Raw genomic sequence first — 26,648 nt, 5'->3', positions numbered from 1 at the left:
ATAGACACTTTAATAGTGTTGAAATCAAATCCGACAGTGTTAATTTGGACATGCTGGATTTGCTGTGTAGCTGAAGTCCGGGACAAACTGTGTTCCTTTTCACCTCAATACAAAACGCGTAATATTTTCTCTGAATACGAGACGATTCCGTTTTTTACGGGATGGTTCGCAACTCTACTAACTAACCTTATGAATAAAATAAAGTTCAACATCAGTAACATAGCACCCACCCAGCTGTATAAAACCCCGTCATGCTAGCTAGCACGCAGTACGAAAAAGTCAGCATAAAGAAAACAAACTACACCTAAACTTGGTTTATATCTGATCCAGATAGACTGCAGGTCATAACTTCTTACCTGAAGTTCAGTTCTCCTGACACTCAGACTGGCGACCCGCCTCGGGTCTCTGCTCCTCCTGCGTCCCCTTTCCCTCATCCACCTGCTGGCCTCCACCACTTGCTAATGTTACTGAATCTGTGGAAGCTCCACGATAGCCACCGCACGGAGTAACGAATAACGACCCTATCTAAATCCCAGTAATGGTTAACGCATTCCTGATTTTGGCATAATAACTAGTTACTGTGCTCGTTACTACAATAATAATGTAGTTACTGTAACCCGTTACTTAATAACGCGTTAGTCCCAACACTGCCTGAATCAGCCTTCTGGGATTTCACCTGGATTATTGATCTTGAATCAAGACATGTGACACCAGTGTTGCTAATTAATTCAGTTAATAGGTAAATGCTCCACCTGGAACCAGAACCAGCACTGGTGTGTTTTCCTGTTCCAGTGTTTTTGAAACATCCTGCCAGCATCAAATTCAAAATGAAGATATAGTTTTCCAGATTCTGTTTTTTTTTTTGTTTTTTTTTTTGTATTTGTTTGTATTTAAAATTTTACACAGCATCCTGACTGTGTTGGAAACAAATGTCAAAGAGATTGACTTTAAATTCAACCTAAATTCAACAGAGTTTATCCATATGTGCTTCGTATTCAAGTCAAATCACGTGTAAATCAAATTAGTATAAAGAATGAGAAATGTAGCTTGAGTAATGAGAATAACCCTAATATCTGGATTTGTGTGCGTTGGTGTGAGTCACCTTCGACTTTGGCAGATTAGCGTCTGTGTGTGTGAGACTGGCTGCAGGAATGTGGAAGATAAGAAATGTGTCTCCAGTCCATCATTCATACGATGCATGGTGCAACTGATAAACACAGAATCATAATTTACATGTGATTTTGCTGATAGTTATAAATCAGACTCATATGTCATACTCTATACTAATCAGAATATAGCCACGTATGAGTTTAACCGATATAAAGAATAAGATCAGAGTAATGAAGTGATTCTAATAACAGGCCTCTCACTGAGATTAGGTATGGAGTGGCTTGCTTGTGCTAAAGATGACCTCGGCTGTTTGCGAGAAGGATGGGAGGGGGGAGTGAGTGACACACTAAGGAGACGCTCATCTCAGAGAATCTCAGACTTTGACGTTTATAATTAAAAAAATAAAATGATATTGAATATATTGTGATTGACAAACAGAGTCATGAAGAGAACAAGTGAGAAAAAGTATTCTTATGTTACTGAGTTAAAAAGAAATTATGTCTGAATCATAAAGAGTCATGATATTCATTTGAGACTGGGCTATTGATAAATCATGAATGGAAGTAAAACAACATGTAAACTGAATCAGACATAAAGGAAACTATATTCATGTGATGGAGTTAATGACAGATCATGTTGAGTACAACACAGAAAATAAAAAAAATTTAACCACTGTAATGAAGTGATTTTAATGTTTGAACTTTAGTTTAAATCATGTTTGTGAAAGGAGAGAGAGAGAGAGAGAGAGAGAGAGAAGCAACAGGGTGTGATTTAAAATAGGGCGATGTAGATGTCAAAATCTTATGATCATGGACATCAAGGAGGGGATGAGAGAGAGGAGGAGGTCTATATGGGAAAATCAGTACAAAATGTGGCTCCTATGAACACTCAGGGTTGATCTTCCTCCAGATCTTTGCATAAGTAAGAGGTCATCATCCAAAGATCCGGCCCTGGGAGTTCACAGTTGGAAAATACAGCAAGATTGGCTTTTTTGCTGCCGCGTTGGAATACAACTTCCAAGTATTAGGCTCCCTTTCTATGGGAGTACATCAACACAAACAGAGATAAGTGCATCTTCAGGCCTGGATGTGCCCATTCTCTCCTCTAAATTCTCTCTTCTCAAGATCAGAAGAGGAAGATTAGAAACCAGCATTAGTTCAGAGTACATTAATTAGATAAGTATAATTCAAGTGATTTGATTATGTGATTATTATTATTTGATTTGGCTTTTGCTTTGCTCTAAAATGCTTTAATAAAATATCCTGCATTCGAAAAGTCTAAATTCACCTTTTGACCCTTTGTGAAACAGTAAAGGTAAAAAACGGTGTATTATTATAACATCACCCAGAGGGTTCTTCCAGGTTACTCTAGCCTTAAAAATGAATGAATTTTAACCCAGTTAGTTACTAAAGGCACAAATTTAGAGGTGAGCTGCTGATAACGGGTGTGACTGATTCATGTTTAACCACAAGGCCACCCTGGCAAACACACGTCAGAGGGAGCAGGATGAGGATGAGGACCAGAAAGCAGTTAGAGCTGGGTGAATCTCCTCCCCAGCTCTATCCAAGCACCATTTGTCTACTGCGTAATGCTCATAGGATGAGAGACTCTGACTTTTTAAACAAAGAGCCGGTTCCACCCCTCTGTGTATCAGGGGTGCCCTGGTTGTGATTTATCAGACTGTTACCAATTCCCAAAACTGGTCACATTAAAAATGTAAAGATTTTACACTTAAAAAGCTTGTAAAACGTGATAGAAATATAGATGATGTAGAACCACACATTGCAGAGTACATTATTGAAAAACTGTTTCTTCTCTGGGAATAACATGCTTCTAATCATCCAGAGTATCTTTTAGATTTTTTGCACACTGTTACAAAAGTCATTACTGGCAGCTCATTTTGAGGAAATTATATCCGTGTCATCAATTGGAAGGTAATTCTTAAAATTTTGATGCATACAGACTCAGATGGTACAGTGATGAGGAAGAAGTGAGTTTGCTGCATGTATAAAACTATAAAACTCCATGCAGTGAAAAAGCTTTGTTTTACTGGTAAAGCATGGGTTTTCTACTGGGGCTTTAATGTCAGCATTAGTTCTCAAAACAGGTTATCTCTTGCTAGAAAAGGTGGTCCAAACAATCAGATCTCATCTCATATGTAGAAACTTGTATCTTGTTACCATCTGTAAAACTGTGCTATCAGTGCCAGTGAACTAGAGCTGATTAAATTCCAGCAGAAGCAACTTGATTACAGATCTGGTCTAAACTGGTCTGCTATGTGGGTATATATATATATATATATATATATACCTACCGCAGACATGAGCGAGACAGATAAATATGAAGGCATGCCGGCTCGGACGTCGCCCGGATCAACAAGGTCCGCGTCAGGTGTTGAGGAACCAGGGCACCCTGACGAAAAGTGGGCTACTGGAACAAGAAGGCATCGGTGGGCAAGAGACGAAAACAGGGCGTTGTTGGAATGCTACTACGCAAGTAACCCCGGCGGAAGGGGCTACATGAATAGGATGAGGGACCTATGGATTCTTCGATACCCAACATCCACAATGACGGCGAAACAACTAGTAGCTCAGTGTTCCAACATTCGAAAGAAGGGACTGCTCTCACAGCTAGAGATTGACGAGGTACAACACAAATGCTACGGCAAGGAGGAGTCAGGACGCTAGGTCAGGGGGGCGATATCATCACCCCCACCCGAGATTGGGTACATAGCCCCAAGTGCGATAGGAGAAGGATCGTTGAGTGCGAGAGGAACTGACCTGAAAAATAGGATCATGGCCAAGCTTGAAACCTGGATCCCCCGTAGCCGGTTACCAAGATTACGTGAAATACCCTCAAAAGGTCTGCTAGATGATGTTAATGCAGCACTACGGACAATACCTACAACCACGATTACCGACATTAACAAGCTGATCTACAATACGGCAGCAGTGATCAGTGAGATGCTTGGCTACAAGTTGAACAGCGACAAGGGGCAGTACCCTCCATGGAGAAGGAGGCTAGAGGGCAAGATCAAAGTAGCACGGAGGGAGGTTAGCCAACTAACGGAGTTGCAGAAAGGTGCGACAAATAAGGTGCCTAAGAAATACAGCAAGCTGTCCATACCTGAGGCCTTGGAAACTGCCAAGCAAAGACTCACAGCCTTGGCCAGCCGCTTGAGGAGGTACACCAGAGAGATAGAAGGCAGGAGAATAAACCAGCTGTTCTCCACAGAACCAGCAAAGGTGTACTCTCAGTGGCAAGGGAACAATAAGAGAACAGCACCACCAAGGCTGGAGACGGAGCAATACTGGAAGAGCATATGGGAGAAGGATGCAACCCATAACGGCAATGCTCAGTGGCTAGAGGATCTGAGGGCAGACCACAGCGACCTCCCTGAACAGGGTCCAGTAACCATCACAGTGGCAGATATCCAAGAAAGGGTCTCCAGTATGAAGAGTTGGACAGCACCAGGGCCCGACATGGTTCACGCCTACTGGCTGAAGAAGCTGACTGCACTCCACGAGCGTCTGGCAGCACAAATGAACCAGCTGCTAGTTAACGAGAGACACCCGGAATGGCTAACTGAAGGCCGGACGGTCCTGATCCCCAAGGACCCCAAGAAGGGACCGGTCCCCTCCAACTACCGACCAATAACCTGCCTCAGTACTACATGGAAGCTCCTGTCAGGCATCATATCGGCTAAGATGAACAGGCACATGGGTCAATACATGAGCGGGACACAGAAAGGAATTGGCAAGAATACCAGAGGCGCAAAACACCAGCTACTGGTAGACAGAACAATCAGCCGAGACTGCAAGACCAGACTGACCAACCTGTGCACTGCCTGGATTGATTACAAGAAGGCCTATGACTCAATGCCCCACAGCTGGATACTGGAATGCCTAGAATTGTACAAGATCAATGGGACCCTAAGAGCCTTCATCAGGAACTCAATGGGGATGTGGCGTACAACACTAGAGGCCAACTCCAAGCCCATAGCACAAGTCACCATCAAGTGCGGTATCTACCACTGCTGTTCTGCATAGGCCTGAACCCCCTCAGTGAGATCATTAACAAGACTGGCTACGGATACCGACTACGGAACGGAGCAGTTGTCAGCCACCTCCTGTACATGGATGACATCAAGCTGTATGCCAAGAGTGAACGAGACATCGATTCACTGATCCACACTACCAGGCTATACAGCAATGACATTGGAATGTCGTTCGGACTGGAGAAGTGTAGTCGGATGGTATCAAAGAGAGGGAAGGTAGTCAGAACTGAGGGGATTGAACTACCAGAAGGCAACATTGCAGACATAGAGGACAGTTACAAGTACCTGGGGATCCCGCAGGCGAATGGGAACCATGAAGAGGCCGCTAGAAAAGCTGCAACCACCAAGTACCTGCAGAGGGTCAGGCAAGTCCTGAGGAGTCAGCTGAATGGTAAGAACAAGATCCGGGCCATCAACACGTACGCCCTGCCCGTGATCAGGTACCCTGCTGGGGTAATAGGCTGGCCAAAGGAGGAGATAGAAGCCACTGACATAAAGACAAGAAAGCTCCTTACCATGCATGGAGGGTTTCACCCCAAGTCCAGCACCCTGAGGCTGTACGCTAAGCGGAAGGAAGGGGCCGGGGACTGGTGAGTGTCAGCACCACAGTCCAGGATGAGACAACGAACATCCATTGGGAAGATGGCCCCAACTGACCGAGTGCTCAGTGAATACCTCAGGCAGCAGAAACCCAAGAAAGAGGAGGGAGACGAGGAACCATCATGGAAGGACAGGCCCCTGCACGGTATGTACCACCGGCAGATAGAGGAGGTGGCTGATATCCAGAAATCCTACCAGTGGCTGGACAAAGCTGGACTGAAAGACAGCACAGAGGCACTAATCATGGCAGCACAAGAACAAGCTCTGAGCACAAGATCCATAAAGGCTGGGGTCTATCACACCAGGCAAGACCCCAGGCGCAGGCTGTGTAAAGATGCCCCAGAGACAATCCAGCACATAACAGCAGGGTGCAAGATGCTAGCAGGCAAGGCATACATGGAATGCCATAACCAAGTGGCCGGCATAGTGTACAGGAACATCTGTGCCGAGTATAACCTGGAAGTCCCGAGGTCAAAATGGGAGATGCCCCCAAGGGTGGTGGAGAATGACTGAGCTAAGATCCTGTGGGACTTCCAGATACAGACGGACAAAATGGTGGTGGCTAACCAACCGGACATAGTGGTGGTAGACAAACAGAAGAAGACGGCCGTAGTGATCGATGTAGCGGTTCCGAATGACAGCAATATCAAGAAGAAGGAACACGAGAAGCTGGAGAAATACCAAGGGCTCAGAGAAGAGCTTGAGAGGATGTGGAGGGTGAAGGTAATGGTGGTCCCCGTGGTAATCGGAGCACTAGGTGCGGTGACTCCCAAGCTAGGCGAGTGGCTCCAGCAGATCCCAGGAACAACATCGGAGATCTCTGTCCAGAAGAGCGCAGTCCTGGGAACAGCTAAGATACTGCGCAGGACCCTCAAGCTCCCAGGCCTCTGGTAGAGGACCCGAGCTTGGCTGGGTGTTTTTATATATATATATATATATATATATATATATATATATATATATGACCCGGATGTCACCTGAGGTTTCGGCATGGACGCATTAACATAGGGCTGCTCAATTAATCGAATTTTAATCACGATTACGATCTGGGCTTTCAACGATCATTAAAAATGACTGAGCCGATTATTAGCCCCTCCCTCATTTATCCGTGACACCTTAAAGGCCGGTCCGTGAAAATATTGTCGGGCATAAACCGGTCCGTGGCGCAAAAAAGGTTGAGACCGCTGATTAAGACGACCCGAGGGAAGCTCGGAAAGCTAAGCAGAAGTTATTTGGAGAGGAGAGTGACTGCCGTTGGTTGAAAAGGGAGGTAAAAAAAAACAAAAACAAACCTTCAGTGGTGTTGCACACTATTTTATATTATTTTTTAAAGTCATTATTCAATACATTGTTATTGTTAACCCTTTAAAGCCGGTCAGAGCAGCACGCTCTGTTTTGTGTAACTATTTTTAAATCCCTGTAGAACCTGAACCGTGTAAGCTAGCGCAATAATTTGTTTTGCATATGAAACTTACATCTTATGCCATCAGCTTGTCCTCGGTCACGGTTTCCTTCCACATAAATTGCATAAAAAGCGCTTGCAGGAACAAAAACATAATATTCCAGAAACACGCTTTGCCGATCCGATCAGCTGTTCGTAACACTTTGCACATTGAAACAGACGTCACCGCTAACTATCACATGTCCGCCATTTCCTGCCCGAAACCGGAAGTGATGTCATTTTCGCGGAAAATGTAGTTTTTGTAGGCCTTAAAAGCCTATACTGATCATGTTTGACTTTTCTGAATAGTTTCTGGGATGCTTAGAACTCGAATTGCACTGCTGGAAATAGTTTATTTTGATGCACCTGCTGTTTTCTTTGCAAATCTGCATCATAGGATTGTTTTTGTTTTTCCTGCAGTATATAAAAATTGCTGTATCTCCAAAATAAAACTATGAAGACACTCAAAATAAATTTCCTGTTGTTGTAAACTATTTTTTGCAACTTTTTTGTATTTAACGTTTTGAGGGATAAACCTCTTAAATTTCTCCAAGTAGAAATATATGTTAAAAAACAAAAACAATTTTCAATTTTTTTGTAGTTTATTGCACTTTTTTGCAATTAATGTAGTTACTATGGACTTAATGCATACATATTATTAAAATATGGGCTATAACAGTTGTATAGCAACTTGAAATGCTCCCACAAATGGCACTACAACATGTAAAAAAATAATATAAGCTCTGGCGGACTTGGTTCTATAGTAGGTCTGAAAGGGTTAAATAAATATCGTCAAATAATCGAGATCTCAATTTCAGTGAAAATAATCGTGATTATCATTTTTGCCATAATCGAGCAGCCCTACATTAACACACCGAAAACAAGTTTAAAACACACTGAAAGACGTATTATCTAAATACATGAACTACAAAAGAAGACCAGGCGACCAGAAGACAAGTTATAATAGGACAGTTTGCTTGTCTCATTGAGTGACACACACACAAACATTTTAACGACACAGGACAAATATGCCGCTGGTAAACTATTTATAAGGCTGATTCTTAATTTCCTCCTGTGAACATTTTAGTGTCACATGTAAAGTAATAAAAAACCCACACAGAATAAAAAGGCAGATCACAGTTAATAGAAATATTTTTACAAATATCTTTAACAAATGTACATAACAAATCGCAAAGGTGTCTTTTATGGCAGCAACTTTTTTTTAAACATACATTTTTGTTTATGTTTTGTTTATTTTTGTGCACACTTCTTCTGTATGCCACCACATAAAAACACTGCTTAGTTAAGTAATACAGGGAGTGCAGAATTATTAGGCAAGTTGTATTTTTGAGGAATAATTTTATTATTGAACAACAACCATGTTCTCAATGAACCCAAAAAACTCATTAATATCAAAGCTGAATGTTTTTGGAAGTAGTTTTTAGTTTGTTTTTAGTTTTAGCTATTTTAGGGGGATATCTGTGTGTGCAGGTGACTATTACTGTGCATAATTATTAGGCAACTTAACAAAAAAACAAATATATACCCATTTCAATTATTTATTTTTACCAGTGAAACCAATATAACATCTCCACATTCACAAATATACATTTCTGACATTCAAAAACAAAACAAAAACAAATCAGCGACCAATATAGCCACCTTTCTTTGCAAGGACACTCAAAAGCCTGCCATCCATGGATTCTGTCAGTGTTTTGATCTGTTCACCATCAACATTGCGTGCAGCAGCAACCACAGCCTCCCAGACACTGTTCAGAGAGGTGTACTGTTTTCCCTCCTTGTAAATCTCACATTTGATGATGGACCACAGGTTCTCAATGGGGTTCAGATCAGGTGAACAAGGAGGCCATGTCATTAGTTTTTCTTCTTTTATACCCTTTCTTGCCAGCCACGCTGTGGAGTACTTGGACGCGTATGATGGAGCATTGTCCTGCATGAAAATCATGTTTTTCTTGAAGGATGCAGACTTCTTCCTGTACCACTGCTTGAAGAAGGTGTCTTCCAGAAACTGGCAGTAGGACTGGGAGTTGAGCTTGACTCCATCCTCAACCCGAAAAGGCCCCACAAGCTCATCTTTGATGATACCAGCCCAAACCAGTACTCCACCTCCACCTTGCTGGCGTCTGAGTCGGACTGGAGCTCTCTGCCCTTTACCAATCCAGCCACGGGCCCATCCATCTGGCCCATCAAGACTCACTGTCATGTCATCAGTCCATAAAACCTTAGAAAAACCAGTCTTGAGATATTTCTTGGCCCAGTCTTGACGTTTCAGCTTGTGTGCACACCTTGTGCTTTTGGGCACTCCAGTGATGTTGCAGCTCTGAAATATGGCCAAACTGGTGGCAAGTGGCATCTTGGCAGCTGCACGCTTGACTTTTCTCAGTTCATGGCAGTTATTTTGCGCCTTGGTTTTTCCACACGCTTCTTGCGACCCTGTTGACTATTTTGAATGAAACGCTTGATTGTTCGATGATCATGCTTCAGAAGCTTTGCAATTTTGAGACTGCTGCATCCCTCTGCAAGATATCTCACTATTTTTGACTTTTCTGAGCCTGTCAAGTCCTTCTTTTGACCCATTTTGCCAAAGGAAAGGACGTTGCCTAATAATTATACACACCTGATATAGGGTGTTGATGTCATTAGACCACACCCCTTCTCATCATTACAGAGTTGCACATCACCTAATATGCTTAATTGGTAGTAGGCTTTCGAGCCTATACAGCTTGGAGTAAGACAACATGCATGAAGAGGATGATGTGGACAAAATACTCATTTGCCTAATAATTCTGCACTCCCTGTAAATGTAATATATAATATGAAATATATAATATAAAATGTGTACACACATTCATGATTTAGACTATTCTTACTTAATTCGATCACGTTTACCAAGAGCATTATATCTTAATCACAGTTTTTGTTCCTTTCTTCTCTAATTTCATAGTTTAAGGAAGTCCAGGATCCAGTCTGAGCACATGTGGACATGTGATACCATATTTTGTCTAGCTTTTTCTTTTGCTTCCATAACTTCCAATGACCTGCATGCAACGCTACAAAATAACTTGGATTACAGTGTTCCTGAATGGGATCTGTGTTTTATATGATTCAGTTTAAGAACAAACCCAAATGCACACCAGGACAAGGAGGGGGTAAGTAAACTCACAGCAAGGCCCGAGAGTCAACTAACTTTCAAAGTAAAACAGGAAATGAGAAAATGATAAAAAATAAAAAATAAAAAAAAAACTGAAGGGAGGAAGTATGAAACCACTGAGAGAACTCCATAAAACACTAAACAGCTACTAAAACTCAAATATGACAAGAGTCAGAGCTCAAGATGGAAATGAAACAGGTATTAAAGCCTCAGTTAATGTTCACTGTGCTGGTCGCATCTCCATCACAATCAGCTCTGTGATTTATTGCCCATGTTAGGTGAAGACTGCACAGCAACAAAGACCTGTGAGAAGGGCTAAAATGAAGAAAGGCCAGTTTCATGAACCTGAAATGAATTTAGTCTGCATTTATTGCAGTGCTGTCATGTTTAAAAAGACTCACTGTGATTTCAAATATTTTGTCACCGTTTCAAATACAGATGGCTCCAGCTCGTGTCTGTCACAGACCTTCCTCCTGAACTGAGTTCTCCTTTTTTAATGGAAACTCTCAGCAGACCAGAATTTTCTTGAAGAAACATCAGACAGTACTGGATTGCTCCATGGAGTCTAAAAATTGCCCTGCAAAATAGTCGAGTTCAAGGGACATGACTCACAGCCCTTCAAGGTAAGCAGTCAAATGTTACCATTTATAGACTTTTATGTACAGATCTGCCGGATTATGAGAAGTGTGCTATCATATGAGCAGCAGCATTTTGAGGGTAAGTTGAGGGAAGGATGTTGGTAAAAGCAATGGAGAAAAAAAAACAAGGATCAAGGATCAGGAAGAGGCCAAGGAAACAGCGTGTTATACCCAAAGGGTGCTGTTTTTCTGGAAATGTAAGAAATGTAAGAGGTCTGTGGATAAAAAATTGCAATACCAAGGCAAGATTTTTTTCTAAATGTGTAGAGGTTTTTGGGATCAGGAAAGTGGCACAGGACAAAAGTCTGAAATTAGTTTCTATTTACTGACTGTGTGTAACAAATATATAAGATATTGTACTTAAAATACCTAAAGTACAAGTACCAGATGATAAATATTAATTACCATAAACTCATATGTGTCTCCAATGATGCATGCAGCCATCGTGCAACAGAGACAACTCATCTCACAAAGTTTCACTCAGGAATGCCATGCTTCTTGTTAGACTTTTGGAGGATGCACTGTGTGTGTTTATTTATCACTGTGTTTTAGCTGATTGGAGATTTTCAGACTCTGTGTGGTTGTTGTGTGGAGTAACTGTGCATTACGTCCTGCTTCCATGGCCCAAAGGGTCTATACCTGAGAGACGGAGCATACTACATGAACCAGCGCCTCTGAGGATTCGTGGTTTAAAGAGAGAAACCGCTACTGCAAAGAGGAAAGAAATGGAGGAAAGGTATAAAAAATGGCTGAGAGGTATGAAAAAAAAACAAAGTGAAAAGGAAGGGGAGAAAAAGTATAACGAACTGGGAAAAATAAGGACTCTGATGAGGTAAAGGAATGAATCTGGAAAGAAAATAAAACAAAGTTTCAAGAGCTCTGTCTGAAAAAGAAACAAAGATGAAAGCTGTTCCAGACAAAAGAGAAAAAAGAGAAGAAAAAATAGTATAGTAATAGAGTTTCTGTAGCTCGGTGCGCCGGTGGAATAGGAAGTGTGCTGGTTACATGAGGGTGGGGGCGGCTGCTGGGTGCTCAGCTACACTTTTCCGCTCACCCCTTTCACTCTGTTCCCTGTAATATTGCTCTGCCTTTCATCTTTCTCCCAGACCCTCTCCCGATTCCCTCTCTATATCATGTTCCTCCTTCCTTCACCCTTACCTTCTTTCTTGCCACTCCCCTCAGACATTGCTCTACTTTTCCTCTTTCCTCTTCCTCAGATAAAAACAATCAGTCGTATCATAAAAATCAGGCACCGCATGGACAGCAGAAAGAGCAAAAATACAAGTTCACGTTCTTAAGGGTTCCTACTTCCTTGTCTTGGTCGTACTTCTGCCATCCATTATAAGCAACCTGGACACACCACCACTTCTCTGTCAGTCTGAGACTGATCCTCTCGCAGAGACCCTGCAGGATTTAAACAACAGGTCTTCTGCCATTCTCTCCACATGCTATTCTCACTAAGGCCCAGTTCAGCCCATTTTTGTGTTACCCTGTGAATTGAACTTGAGCCTCTCACTCACTTTAGCAAGTGCATTATTGAAGCGGACATTAAACTTTCTGAAACTGACAGCAAAACGCACATTAACCCACATTTACCAGTGAGAAAATCAAGCTGTATATGCAAGTATTGATTCAAAGCAGGGGTGTCAAACTCATTTTCCATTGTGGGTCACACTTTGATCTTATTGGGCCGATCTAGCAAAACTCCCCTCTCTGTCAGCGTAAAGATGTTTAACTACACGTATATCCCATTTAATGTAGAAGAAGTGCAACTTCAGCAGTACATCAAAGTTTTTCTACATGATAAAGAAACACTGCTATAGTAAACGCAAGAAATCTGTCAGTACAAATAAATAAACACGTAAAATTACAGAGAAAAAACAGGTAGTTCACTGCCCAGAAAATGTCCTTTTCCCCCCACCCCTTTTTTAACACTTCTTTATTGATAGCTAATAGAATAGAAGCTTTTTGCTGACTTAACCATTTGTGTGAATGGTACTGGTGGATTTCTTTATCAGCAGGAAATGCTATGGAAACACAGTTAAAAGTCCTCCTTCACATCTTAAAAAGCCATCCAGAGGCCCAGATTGGGTTCTTTGACAGGCCAATTATGGCCCCCAGGCCTTGTGTTTGACACCCTTCATTTAAAGCCTTTTGCCAAGTTGGTTAAAAAGAAGAAAAAAAAAGCCCTCCCCTCCCCCAAATACTAGAAACACTTCTCCAAAAATCTTAATTTACCATTTTTAAACTAAAATAATTTTTTCTACTTTTTGGTTGGTTGCAGAAATTATAATTTAAACTTTATCTGAAGAACTTTAATATTTATACCCTGAAACAACCAAGCCTTTTATCACTGATGAGAAAGCCAGTAGGTGGCGCCCTATCATTTGAAATGAAGCTGAAACTGAAACAACCTGATCTAAATAGTGAACCCGCCTCTGTGGCCCTCATGTGTGTGCTGTAATGGTTCTGTATTTCCATCATGAACAAAACAAGAAAAAAAATCAGTATTACATCAAAGCCATTAAGCTTTGAGCCCAAATCCATTATCACAAATGGCTCTTTTCCACATACAAAGAATCTATTGACCAAACTAGTTCCGCTGCTTGTTTCATATAGGAGAGAATAAGCAGAGGTTTCATTATATTACTATGGATTGCTGCCATCTGTTGCATTGTTTCCAGCCGGGGATGGGACAGGTGTCCCCTGACCACACATGTTTATACAGGCAAATGATTAATAAGCAGACCAGACTACAAATACTGCGAGACAACCGTCCCACAGGAGGATAACACGTCAATCTCCTTTTAAAGTCTTTGACTGGATGGATCTAAAGTGGAGCCTCGTGAGCACATGACAGTGACATCCTGTATGACGGCACCAGGTATGAAACATATCAGCATTCTCCACTCGCCAAAATCAACGTGCTTCTCTATGAGAAATCAGGTGGATACAAATGTATACATATTATACTTTTCACCCTCCTGCATTAAATGTTACTACTTACTTTTCAGACTAAAGGTTAAAATGTTACAGATTAAATTGTCCAGCCGATGTAGCTATGACACTGAAATGCTGATTACATAATGTAACACGCACACCTTTCACATTTTAAGTGCATTCAAACATACCAGTAGTTTTCATTTCCTGCTTTATGCATGTGTTGATCTTCCACTGATGACCATTGCAGTTAATTAAATGTACAGCAAATAAATATACTTCATCACTTTGATGCAAAAGTCATATAAGCAAGCGCTACAGCCACACATGGCTCCTGCTTGTTAGCTGGCATTGCGTGAGCGGGAGGGATGCCTTTGGTTAGCCTTTTTATTTTAGTTAATTTTCCATGAAATAATCTCTCAGATTCAATCTTTGTCATATTATTGTATCATTTACAGTATTAGCCTACGATTGATAATTTAAGCTGTGTGAAAGTTCCGTGTTTTCCCCCGTTTTATTTGAATGTGATTTATTTTCAAATATAACACGCATCAGAAACAATGAAGTTCTTCAATAAATGTTACTGCTAATTGAACATTTCTGCAACAACTCGGTCTTCACAATCACAGCAAGTGCAGTTTACAGTTTAGAAATATCCTTGATAGTAGGATATGTTAGTAGGATTTTCCCAACCTGTTATCATGGATGATGTCCCGATGAATCCGACTACCCTGCACAACCCAGAGAGGTCAAGAGGTCAGGGAGAGAGAGCGATGGCAGAAAAGAGGTGCAAAGACTCCCCAAAGAGACACAAAACAACCACAAAGGGATGCACAAGGACTCCACAGAGATACAAACCAACAATAAAGAAGCACAAAAAGACCACAAGGAGATGAAAAACACCCAATGAGACAAAATGACCATGACGAGACATAAAATGACCAAAAAACAGATGCAACATAATGGCCGAGAGGAACAAATCCATGGCAAAGAGATGTAAAATGCCTTAAAAAATGATACAAAATAACAATAAAGAGACAGAAGAAATAGAAACCTTTAACAAAGAGCTACAAAATGACCACGAGGACATGAAAAATAACTAGACGGAGCAAAACGTGGCTAAATAGATGCCACACGTTAACAGAGAGGAGAAGAGAAAACACGCTGCTGTGTCATTTGTAGTTATTTTGTGCCCAGGTTCCCGCTGTCGCATAATCCATCCATTCATATCAGACTCAATGAGCTTTTGCTTAATATTACAGCGGCTGGATAACACTACAGTAAAGCAGCCAATCGTTCCCGCCGTAGTTGTGCTCAGCTCTGCGGGCCTCGTTAGTATTCAGAGGGAATGAGCTTTGCCACGCAGGGCAATTACGTTCACAGAAAATTAACATTCATTGTGTCTCAGTGACATTATGTGAGTATCTCTCTCAGCATCCAGGGACCGAGAGCTGTGTAATCAATATCTATTAGTCCTCCCATCAGAAGAATTAGATTTCACTATTAGATCAGCCTGCTCCCCTGACTCGACGTCAAACATTATAAGTTGACTGGACATGTCATGCACCGATGTAGCTGCCTAATGAAAGAGATCATGTTGAACTCAAATACAATAAGGCGAAATATGAGCCACCTCACGAGGAGTTATTCTGCGCGGAGGCCAGCAGGTGTCAGGCTCGCACCGGTGAAAGAAACCAATGGAGTAAAAGGCTACAGAGCAGAAAGTGGCTTCACATTTTATTCATATGGACATGAGTGCATACAGAAACTGGTAAATTGTGAGTAAATCAAGTCAGAAACTGGCATTTGTTTCTATTTCCCACAGTGTCTTCTCCATATAAAAAAGACAGTCACGTGGACAAGAAAGGATTTTTTGGTTGTGTCTCACAGATGAATGTCACCATGGAAAACCCTGGCACAGAGAAAGTGATGGATTTGTGTCTAAAATGCACATGAGATTACAAAAAAAGACTTCAGAGCTGGCGTGACGCGACACTCGGTGAAAGAAAAGTCTTTTATTGTTTGATGTGAAACCTGAAGGGCTGTTGAGTTAAGTGCTCGTAATAACAATAATAATGTGCTCTATTCAAACCATAAACATACTCGTAGTTCTGATGAGAGAATTTGGTCAAATTCATGACTTGTGCCCATTTAAAGTGCTTAACCACGTACAGTGTTACAAATCATCTAAACAATAAGTTAAATCCAGTACAGATAAATAACAAACATATGTAAAAATCCAACATATTCAAACAAGCAACAGAATCTAAACAATGAGATACATTTTGAACTTAATATCACAAATGTACATTGCACATCGTCACATGATATATATACTGTATGTATATAGTGTTGGGTTTTTTTCTTCTTCTCTTTCTTTTCAGAATAGCTCAAGAGCAGACAGCTTTACTCGGGGACACTCCTTGGTTTGAGCTTTGCAGCTTCACGTCTACAATCCTGTGATTCCCAACATAAACTCTGTGTGTAAGCAAACCCTGATCTCTCTAATACAAGAGTTCAGTTTTATTCGTTTTCTTTTATTATTTTGAGGAGGCGTCAAATCCCTCTCCTCTGAGTCTCGATGGGTTTGCTCAAGTCAGGTGCTAAAATCAGCAGTGCATCTGTACAGCAGGTTGGTGCTCCTTGGTGGGAGGTGAGAGCTCTTGAGGCGGGCCTGTGTGTTCATATCTATGTATGTGCGTGTGTGTATATATGTGTTGCTTTTTTTTATTATTATTTTTTTTTATTTTTTTGGGCTGTGCTGGGGTCAGGTGCTGTGTTGTGCCAGGCACTAGGGAGGCAGCAGCGGGGGTTTGAAGGTGCAGGCTCCGGTGCACTGACGGGGGGTGAGCATCTTGCAGGAGAAATGGTGAAGGGCGTCGTGAGCTTCTGGGGAGGAACGAGTCCATCAGTGAGAACATGCAGCGGAAATGCAGACAATGCAACCTCACAAACTACCGATGACACAATGAAGTGTGAGTTGGATCTATGCCTCCTCTGATCTTGTAAAGAGTAACAATACTCACATATTCAACCCTTATTTTCTTTCTACTTGTTGTAAATGTTCCTCGTGTCCTAAGATGACTTCAGTGTAAGTGACAGGGGGGAAAAAAAATCCCTTCGCCCCCGCCTCCCAAGTCCTATTTACTCTTTGTTTCCACAAATTTGAACTTTCCCACCAAATGTTGTTCAAATTTGAAGAGAATTAATTAACATTTCTGTTAATTAAATGAAACAGTTGGTGGAGCTAACTCCCCGTTCGCCGCCATTAAACCACTGCAGAAGAAGAGGAAGCAGCAAGGAGACGTAATCAGAAAATCAGCAGTAAAACCTCAAAACGTTGGACAACGATGTGAAAAGGAATAGAAAGAAGACAGGAAATAAAGCGCATTTCCACTCATTTTTGGGGTTTGCTTGAATTTGGCCACATTCTCCTTATTTCTTTTTGCAAATTGGGCCATAATTTTTATTATCTTCACTGGGTGTTAAAGTCATATGACTTACAAATGCTCTTTCCAGCTCACCTTTATTAATAAGCATTTTCCATTACGTACAAATTCAAGCAAAATGCATTTGCAGCTGGGGTATTTTTTTGGGGGTTTTTTTGCACAGATTAAGTATACAGACAATCAGATGGATGGAAAGGTTGTAAAAACACAATGTTTCTGTGCTGAGCTGTGGTGGAGGACCAGTTAAAAAAAAAAGAGGGAAAATAAGCTGTAAATAAGTGCCAGTTTGGAAGATGGGCACTTTATTTGAGTGCTGCCTGCTGTGGCTTTTTGGTCACTTACACTGAAATCGCTTGAAGAGCCACCAGGAGGAACACAGCGGTGCTTTCAGTGTTTTAATGTGTGCATGTGAGCACTGCCTTGAGACTGTTTTGAAAATTGTAAACCTACCCCTTATTGCTTTTTGTTGTTGTTGGTGGTGGTAATTTAAATATTGTCTATTGATCACTGATCACAGGAGATGTTTAATAAAAAGTTCCACTTGCATATTTAGAATTGAAGGCAAAGATTACACGTATTCCTTCTTGGACCAGATAAAATTACCTTTTAGCTTCTGTTGTATTGCATAACGAGCCTTTCTCTCTTGGTCCAACTCGCTGCACAAAGTGTCTATCGAAAAAAAATGAAATAAATACAAAAAATAAATAAATAAAATAAGTAAAAATGTAAACTGCTGTTGGAGGATGTGAGGTGGAGGAGTGTAATGTATGTTGTTTGCCCCTGTGGTATTTAGAGTGACCCCTCTGTGTACTTGAACCCTGTATTTAAACTACTGTAACACTAAACCAATCCTTTAACGGGCGGCATTAGTTGCTGTCTACTGCATGTAACCGATACAGCACTACATAATGGTCTGTCTATTCAATTTTCCAGAGCATGATTTAGGAGAAAATAACCTTTGGTAACAAAACAATGCGGTTTCAATTTCACCTTTTGATATCTAATAATTTACTGAACTGCTGGACACAAAAAAAAAAGTATGAAATTTACAGGAAAAAGCCTGGACACAAATTGCCAATATTTCAATATGCAAGTGTCACTTTTCCTTTCTTTTTCTTTTTTCCTTTTTAGTTCAGTGCATGGTTTTTTTGTTTTCAGATGGATTACAATGCTTTATGATATTTAAACGTTTTTGTGGCTCCATTTTTCCCCCTCATAAACTTAAAGAGCATTGATCTACATCTGCTTTACAGTCAGAGTCTATGGAGGCGCACAATATATGTGTATATATATAGAGAGAGAAGGAGAGAGACAAACCTCGAACAATCTGCAGCTGCTGGACCATTTCCTCTCTGTAGGACAGCTCACGCTTCATTTGATCCTGAAAATTATCTGAAGAGTACCGAAGGCCACATCAGATGGAAACTCTGACTTTGTGGGGATACATTTAAAGACACAATCCAGGATTCAAAGGAGAAAAAAAGAATAAAAACTCCCTCTCCTGCAAATAGTTTGGCTGTAAAGCACGGCCTGTTTTTAAAAATCCAGACAGAGATGTAAAATGCGTGTCTCTCTCTCTCTGTCTGTGTCACTTTCACTCACAAAAACACGCTCGTGATGCTCCCACCTTTTAAATGCTGGAATTCTCTCTCCAACTTCTTCCTCAGCTCCACTTGTTCCACGAGCTGCTTCTGTAATTCCTCTGCACAAAAACAAAAAAACATCACCAATCACCACAAATCAGCAGCTTTTCCTAAAGCGCGCACACACACACACTTCCACTTACAATGATATATTCTTGAATTTTCAGCACATAAAGATTTATGCGAGCCGCACTCTCAGGTGCGTTCACAGCCTCGATAACAACCATTTTCACTGTTTTCCTTTCTCACTGCCACAGTAATTGCCATGCATTGCCTGGAGGTGGAGACGATAATAATGGAGTCCCAGGGTTTTTCCAAGCGTTGTAAAATAATTAGCTGCCGTGCCTCGGGGTTATGGCTCTGTTCGTTAAAATATTAATAGCCTCTAAACGATTTCCTCTTATAATAATAAGTCAAAACTCCTACATCTTGTGATTAAGTGGTTAACAACTATGGAAACACTTTAGGCCTAAAAAAAATTTAAATAAATAAAAATGGAAATGCACATTTGGATTCTGGCACGCCATCTTTAACAGGCTGGGGGTATTTAGCTCTGTTTAAAATGAGGTGGAACTCAATATTTAATGTTCATTTAATAAAAAATACTATATTTGAAAATGTTTGCGGTCTTGTTAGATTTAATGCAATCCAAACTGCTTAAGCAAACTCGTTAATATTTAAAATAACACTTAAATTTAGTCCTGATTAGATGCAGTGACCAGCACAGCTTTTAACACACCCTGTGTGTACTCAAATAAAATAAAAAAATGGAGTAACAATTACTGGCACTTTATATCACCTCCTTCTCAATTCTAATCCATATTCGGGCTTGAAAAGGGCCTCCTACCTTTAGCCATGTTCTGCAGGTCTCTTTCGTGCACGCTGATGTCGATGCGTAAAGCTCCATCGGCTGCGCACAAATAAAAAAACCTAACAATAAAAACCTGATTAACTGTAACACTATAAAAAGCTGCTGAATAAAAGTATCGAACCAGCCCAAAGTGGTCAGATGTGGCGATAATTAAAAGTAAAGACGATTTTTAAAACAGCAGATAACAGAATGATTAACGACCTTGTCTGTCCTGCTCCTGGTAGGACGTTGCAGTGCGCTGGGTCTGTATTTCAGACACGTGGTGAACACCTAGAAGCGAACAAGCCACAAACATTTTCAGGTAAAGGACGAGGAGACGCTCCCGCTCGCATTAATAACCCGGATCGGTAATTACCGTTGGATCTGCGGGGGCTGCTCGATTGTTTGGACCCAAACGTGGAAGGCTCGTTCAGAAGCACGTGGCCGTCCTTTTCATGAGCATACACCTGTAAAAGGAACAATCGTCTTTAATAGCGGCACAGCAATTATTGGTCATTTGGTGCACGCAATTTACGCTCTTTTATTTTTTTAAGAAAATAAAAGGAGTGGCTTGATGTGAAGATGGTGAAAGAAGCGGGGTTATTAAAGTATTTTGATTTTAATTAATATTTCTGCAGATTTGTGCAAATTGGGATACAGTGGTTTAATTAACATTGAAAACGGGAAAAAACAGTGTGTGTGTGTGTGTGTGTTATGTTGTATCTATTAAAAAATGTTGCTGTAACTGAATTTGGGAGAAAATCGTGGACTCAGGCAGTTTCACTGCAGGTGGTCCAAACACTCCCCACTAACCACTCTTACGACTAATATCTATAATAAATAATAAACACATATCTACATCTGGAATTTCCTTTCTCAAAGTCTGAATGAGGCTAATATGTTAATGCACTCTCTAATTCTCTAATCTTATTTTCTACAACTGTGACAATTCAACTCGCCCCAAGGGGATCATTAAAGTTTCATTTAATCTAATCTTACTTCATGAAGAGGGGAGCCATTACGCATCTGTCTGTCCTCATCCGATGACCCAGTGTGAGCGGAATCCTCCGGTGATGCTGCGACCGCCTCGGGGCTTGAGGCTGCATCGGCCTGCTCCTGACTCTCCTCAGCACCCGAGCACACCCGCTCCGGTACAGGGGAGTCGCGGTGGTCTCCTCCCGGTGATATCCGGATCGGATCCTCTTCGCCTTGTCCCCGGTTGGACTCCACGTCCACGTCCAGGTCGTCGTCGTCGTCCACCACGCTGTCTCTGTCCGGTGATATCGATCTGTAGCTGGAGCTCTCGCTGATAAAATCCGGAGACAGGTAGCCGGGGCGTATCCCGTAGGAGTCCCGGTTGCCGTACAGTTTGGCAATGGTCTCTGCGTCTTTGACGACGGGTCTAAAGGCGGAGATATAGCTGATTTTCCTCTGAGAGGTCTCGTCCCCGGACTTGTCCTCGTCGTTCCGGGTGGAGGAGGACTGGGAGCTGGGGCAGCGCTCTCCGCCGTCCTGCTGGTGGTGAGGGTGGTGGTTGGTGTCTTTTGGTGTGTTTGCGCCCCTCTCGCTCTGGTCCGACAGGTCGAGTTCGGCCGGCCGGACGCTTAGCAGCTCTGGGGGAGGTTTGGGTGGGGAGCCCGGGTAGGGCGGCATCGGTAGGCCTCCAGCTGCAGGCCAAAACATGGGGAAGGCCGGGTAGATCGGATCCTTTGTGCCGGGCCAAAACACACCGGGGATGTTGTTTTTGTTCACGTCAGGCACCCCGTCGCTCTTTTTCTGACACAGCCCATAACTAGGGAAGCCGTAGGGGTGGTGAGGGAACAGAGGTGGGGGGATTTTCTGAAGCATGCCAAAGCTCTTGCTGGGCACCGGGATGACCGGGTAACTCCGTTCGCCCCTCGCCAGACTCAGGTTGTTGCTCCCCTGATCCTCGTCGCAGCGCAATGTTTTGTGGGGGATCTCCGGGGAGCTGCTTTGAACCAGGCTGGACGAGGCCTGTGATTTCATGGGCGAGGACATCCCCGAGCCGCTCATGGGCAGAGTCCTCTTTCTGCTCCCCCCGTTGAACATGGCCTTCACATCCTCCCACGCGTGGCAAATATCATCATTGGATTTTTTTTCCGTCAGTTTCAAATGGCGTCTCCACGAATTGAAGTTGGCCGCGTCCGGCTGCAGATACTTGGACTCTGGGGTGCGGTGGGAGTGGAAAATGAATTTATTGGGAGAGAAATACATGTTGCAAAAGCTGCACTTGATGCACTTCGCTCTGGAGCTGTTGTATCTCGCGGGTATAAAGCTGCCCCTGCAGCCCCATGCGCACTCGTGAGACACGTCAAATGCAAAATTTTCTGGTAGCTTTGGCGGGCTGTGCGCTCCCAGGAAGGACTTGCAGAGCCTCTCGGCCTCCCTTTTGGTGATCATGCCGCAGCGCCTGGAGGAAATGGGCATAGCCCCGGCCCGGCGCAGGAGTTCCAGCTGCACCGGCGTGCACTGCACACAGGTGATGCCCAGAGCCACCCGGCGGTTGTGTATCTCGTTGTAGCTGTAGTTTTTCAGCAAGGTGTTGGAAATCTGCGCCAGACACAGTCTCTCCTTGCCGTCTATGACAAGACACACGATGGGCACCCCGTACAGGGATGTCTCACTCACTTGGTTCGGTTTGAGAGAGCCGGGGCTGGAAAAGCTCTGCGCGCCCTGCTTTAAACTTGGGGAAGAGCTAGCGTCTCGTCCCGCGTCTCGAAGCTGTCCGGGCATCGACTCCATCCCTGGAAGCCTGTGAGTCAAACAGAAGACAAGACAGTGAACCGGAGGCCCGTGGGGTTGTTTACGCAAGCACTATATGTTTACCGTGTTCTGAATCTTCGCATGACTCAAGTCTGCGAGAAAAATGAAAAACATCACAGAAAACGAATAAAAATACTTTAAAACGCCTAAATAATAACCATTTGAAAGGCAAATATTAAATATATATTATTTCCGTATTATTATAATCGGCATTGACCAAAAATTATATATATAAAAGTAATTATTACAATTGTGTCATAATTAAAATGAAGCAATAGCAGAGGGTCTTTTAACTGTTTGAATAATAATAATAATAATAATAATAATAATAATAATAATAATAATAATAATAATAATACTTTTTAAGTGAAATTAATTAGACGTATTTACTATTTCAGCATGATTTCCGTGCTCTCTGCCTCCTCTCCTGTCCTACAGGCTCCTGCGCGTTGGTGGATCTACTTCTACCGCTACTCTTTATCCTGAAATCGGCTCAGCCGTTAAGGGGGAACTACTTAAGGGTCACATAAGAATCTTATAGGTGGATAAGGACAGAAGGAAAATGCAGCCTGAGCTGCGTCAATGCGCTTAGCGGAGAGGAAAAGAACAACTATAAGCCGCTTTCCCGCGAGCTAATTACACAGGTCCAAGCGTGCGTCTTTGCATTGTTAATAAAAGACCAGGCCCATATATAATTAAAGCTTCTGCGCAGATTAGCCGCAGACGACTGCTCGAAATTAGGTTGAAGCGGGCCTATCTCACGTTCCCCTGCGCGTACTTAACTTTCTGCGTCTCTTGTGCCAAAACGCACGCAAACCCCTGCTTTTATTTTGTTACTATTTTGAAGTATTACGAAGCCACTGATACAGCCGAGTTACGGTCAAATCGCGAGAAATTAAATTAAATTAGCTGTTGTAAATTGTTGTTGTAATTTTAGGATGAATTTGGTGATAAGGAAAACAAAAACAGAGACATACCTTTCTCTCCTGTAAAAGCAACACACCGTAGGGGAAGTCAGGCTGGGAAATCAATATTAACAATAAATAAAATGAAAATAAACAGACAAAAATTGAGAGAGTCCAGAGAGGGAGAGAGGATGGAGAAAAGAAGGCGCACTGGCAGTGAAAGCGCTGAGGAGGAGCCTTTATTTCAGTGCATTTCAGGGCAGGCAGCAGCACGCGGGACCTCCATCCTGTCGGAGCAAGGGGAGGTGACTGGCGCGCAGACAGGAAACACATGGCACCTCTCTCTCTCCCCCCCCCCCCCCCCCCCCTCTCTCTCTCTGTGTCTTGTCATGCTGGTGTGTAATGGCTCTCTCTCTCTCTGAGTCTCACCCTCTCTCTCTCTCTCTGCAGCTCAAACATGATCAGAAACAAAAATATCAATTAGGCCCCTGCTGACCCCAGATGGAAAATCATTTTGGCCCTCAGACTCGTGATTATATATTTATTTATTTGCTATTATATATAAATTAAGAAGGAGACATCGTGACATCATCGGAGATATCTGCACAAAGATACCAAAAATAAAGGAAAAATATAACGCCACAGTCGTGACCCTTTTCTGAACCCAGTCAAGGACCCTCTAGGGGGCCTCCACCCGGATCCCATAATGTTGTCGGGGAGGTAATCACCGCTGGTCTTAACAGATCGGGCTCGGTGTGTATTAATGATAAGCTCCGATCTAATCACGCAGATCTTGTATTATTTCCGCCGAAGTTGGAGCTCACCGACAAACCGGAGTGGCACAGTGGAGGGCACCAGGAATGACTAAAGGCCCGGGCTCATCAAGTTACACGGCCATCTGTTCGGCTTCCACGCCGGCCACACAAATCAATCCCAGGCTTTGGCGATTAAAAAAGAAACAGAAAGGGGGGGGGAAGTCAGAAAGGAGAAAATGATTTGAAAGACAGAAAGCAGAGAAAGACGCTTGGACCTGGAAGTGACTGTGTTTAGAGTCTTTGCGTGTAATCTGGAGTGAGCTCATGATGATGATGCCTCAGGCTGTCTCACACACACACACACACACACACACACACACACACACACACACACACACACACACACACACACACACACACACACACACACGCGGATCAACAGAATATTTGATTCAGTCCTGTAATAACCGGATCGATGGATAATAGTGTCACTGAGATAATGCCATGCCGTTTTAGAGCAATATTTGGAAATCAAGTAAATAATACAAAGTCAGATTTGCTTTCCTACATCAGCCACACTTTTGTCTCAGGACTACACCCTTTCGGAGGCTAAATTAAAGTAAAAAACAAAACACATCTCCTACATCCAGCATTGTGATGTCACATAAAGACGGCCATAAAACATCTCACTCAATACACCTTTAGTCCCAGTTTCACTCACACAGAGAGAGACATGCTGACGCACTATTTCTCATGTTTATTGCTCTCACTAATCAGTATCAGGACTCCATTATTTACACTGTCTAAAAAAAACAGAAGTTCATCTAAAAGTTCACTTGTGGAAGATGAAACATTAACTTATAATCAACAATCAGAGAGGAGTCAGATTTGACTCATTATGTTCGATACAAATAATTTCTCTGATGCTGTTTGAGGAACATTCGCAGAAAAAAGTCAGAAAGGTCTCACAGCTCCTGCGTGACCTGTTCTTTAGATCAGCTCAGATGTTTCCTCTGAAAATGATGACGTGTTAAAAGCCGGTGCTTTGGCTCATTTCACAGACAAACCAGCTGCAGAACATCCCCAGAGTGCCCCGCGCATGACAACTTTACTGGGCACTTATGGAGGGCGAGCAAAGCCCGGCTCTGCCATCGCACCGACCGCTGCACAAACACGCACTGACAGCAGGCAGGAAGCGGAGCAGCTCGTGGCGAATAAAACCGGGACATGCTTCACACTCTCGAGCCGAGTGCCTGCGCGTGGAGAGTGTATGAAGTGTGGCTTGGAGTGCAGAGCGAGTGACGAGCGTGTATGAAGTATCATCAGCCCGCGTGCAGCCTGAGCTCCCCAGCTTTACCTCCCTGCAATATTGATGCTGAACCTGATCCTAAGCGCATCCTCTCCTCTTTCACCATCAAGAGCCCCCCCTCCACACACACACCACCGCCCCACCCCCCAGCAGCCCCCCGCCAATAATTACAATTTTATACTGTAATTATTCCTCTCTTTTTAATTATTTAGACCGCCGACTTGAATGCAGCCATTGTCGCCGCGTATTCCGGGGGAAACGTGAGCTGACGTGGCTGGCTCAGCAGCGAGGGGGGTTTTTAATTAGACATTTCAGCGGTAATTTTAGGCGAGCTCTTACTGCTGGATGGCCTACAAATTAGCGGGCCTCATTGATATGCGCCCAATTGTTTAAACAAACCTTTAACCTGAAATATTAATGCGCCTCAGCTCACCACAGGTGAACTGCTGGGACTATTTGGCCTAAACACAACAGCGTTTTATTATTTATTTATTTATCGACTGGTTGATTTACTGATTGTTCTGTCTAATCATCTTTTGGTTCTCACTTTGTACTCTTGATTTTTTTTTCTTTTTGCTAATTTATAACCGGAACATTTGAGACTTTGGCGCAAAAGTCCAGGGGCACGAAACACCACGTGGGCAAATCCTGGTCCTGGCCCTTTTCTCTTTACTGTCTTCTGTCTTTCTCACACTTATTATCTGCTCCAGTTTATTCAGAGTTTAAAGTGGTGACGAAGAATGTAACCTTTCCCACTCTGCACTGGGAGAGTTTCCATCCTCTTTGTTTTGGCTCATTATGATTTTTTTTTTGTATTTAGGCGCTTAAAAAGCGTCTCTCTGCTTTATGTCGAGCACTTTGAAATAAAAAAAAATTACACAGACAAAAACCTCGCTTCGTCATCCTTTAAACTCTGTGCTGAAGAAATGTGACAGTGATTTCTATCATTTTCAGCTAGGACACAATTTATGTCTGTTTTTTTTTCTTTTAAGCTT

The 26,648-nt window shown here is 42.5% G+C and overlaps 1 protein-coding gene across 6 annotated transcripts; it reads right to left on the bottom strand.

Annotated features, from left to right (window-relative positions):
* Positions 1-15,682: 15,682 nt before the first annotated feature.
* skor1a (SKI family transcriptional corepressor 1a) lies at positions 15,683-23,883 on the bottom strand. 6 transcript variants are annotated; one of them, XM_076884478.1, is made up of 9 exons: positions 23,662-23,883; positions 20,900-22,673; positions 20,277-20,367; positions 20,123-20,191; positions 19,898-19,960; positions 19,035-19,109; positions 18,725-18,799; positions 18,011-18,076; positions 15,683-16,847 (listed from the first exon to the last, which is right to left on the bottom strand). In XM_076884478.1, exons 2-9 carry the CDS (start codon positions 22,661-22,663, stop codon positions 16,750-16,752), a joined length of 2,301 nt encoding a protein of 766 aa, XP_076740593.1. In that variant the 5' UTR covers positions 22,664-22,673; positions 23,662-23,883; the 3' UTR covers positions 15,683-16,749. The 6 variants fall into 6 exon arrangements, with proteins under 6 accessions (XP_076740593.1, XP_076740595.1, XP_004557993.3 ...); XM_076884480.1 differs by having other exon boundaries at positions 15,683-16,844; XM_004557936.3 differs by lacking the exon at positions 23,662-23,883 and adding an exon at positions 23,075-23,139.
* Positions 23,884-26,648: the final 2,765 nt, after the last annotated feature.

This window comes from Maylandia zebra, linkage group LG1, assembly GCF_041146795.1.
Source record: "Maylandia zebra isolate NMK-2024a linkage group LG1, Mzebra_GT3a, whole genome shotgun sequence".
Lineage (NCBI taxonomy): Eukaryota > Metazoa > Chordata > Actinopteri > Cichliformes > Cichlidae > Maylandia > Maylandia zebra.
The sequence above is the reverse complement of the archived record's forward strand: the minus strand, read 5'-3'. Positions and strand labels throughout refer to the sequence as shown.

Bases quoted from the DNA above. Each gene is read 5' to 3' on its own strand.
- skor1a (XM_076884478.1), bottom strand. From the start codon at position 22,663: ATGGAGTCGATGCCCGGACAGCTTCGAGACGCGGGACGAGACGCTAGC. The intron at 19,961-20,122 runs GTCGTTAATCAT...ATTTGTGCGCAG, and splicing joins CCAGGAGCAGGACAGACAAG to CCGATGGAGCTTTACGCATC. The intron at 19,110-19,897 runs GTAGGAGGCCCT...GTTTTTGTGCAG, and splicing joins CCTGCAGAACATGGCTAAAG to AGGAATTACAGAAGCAGCTC.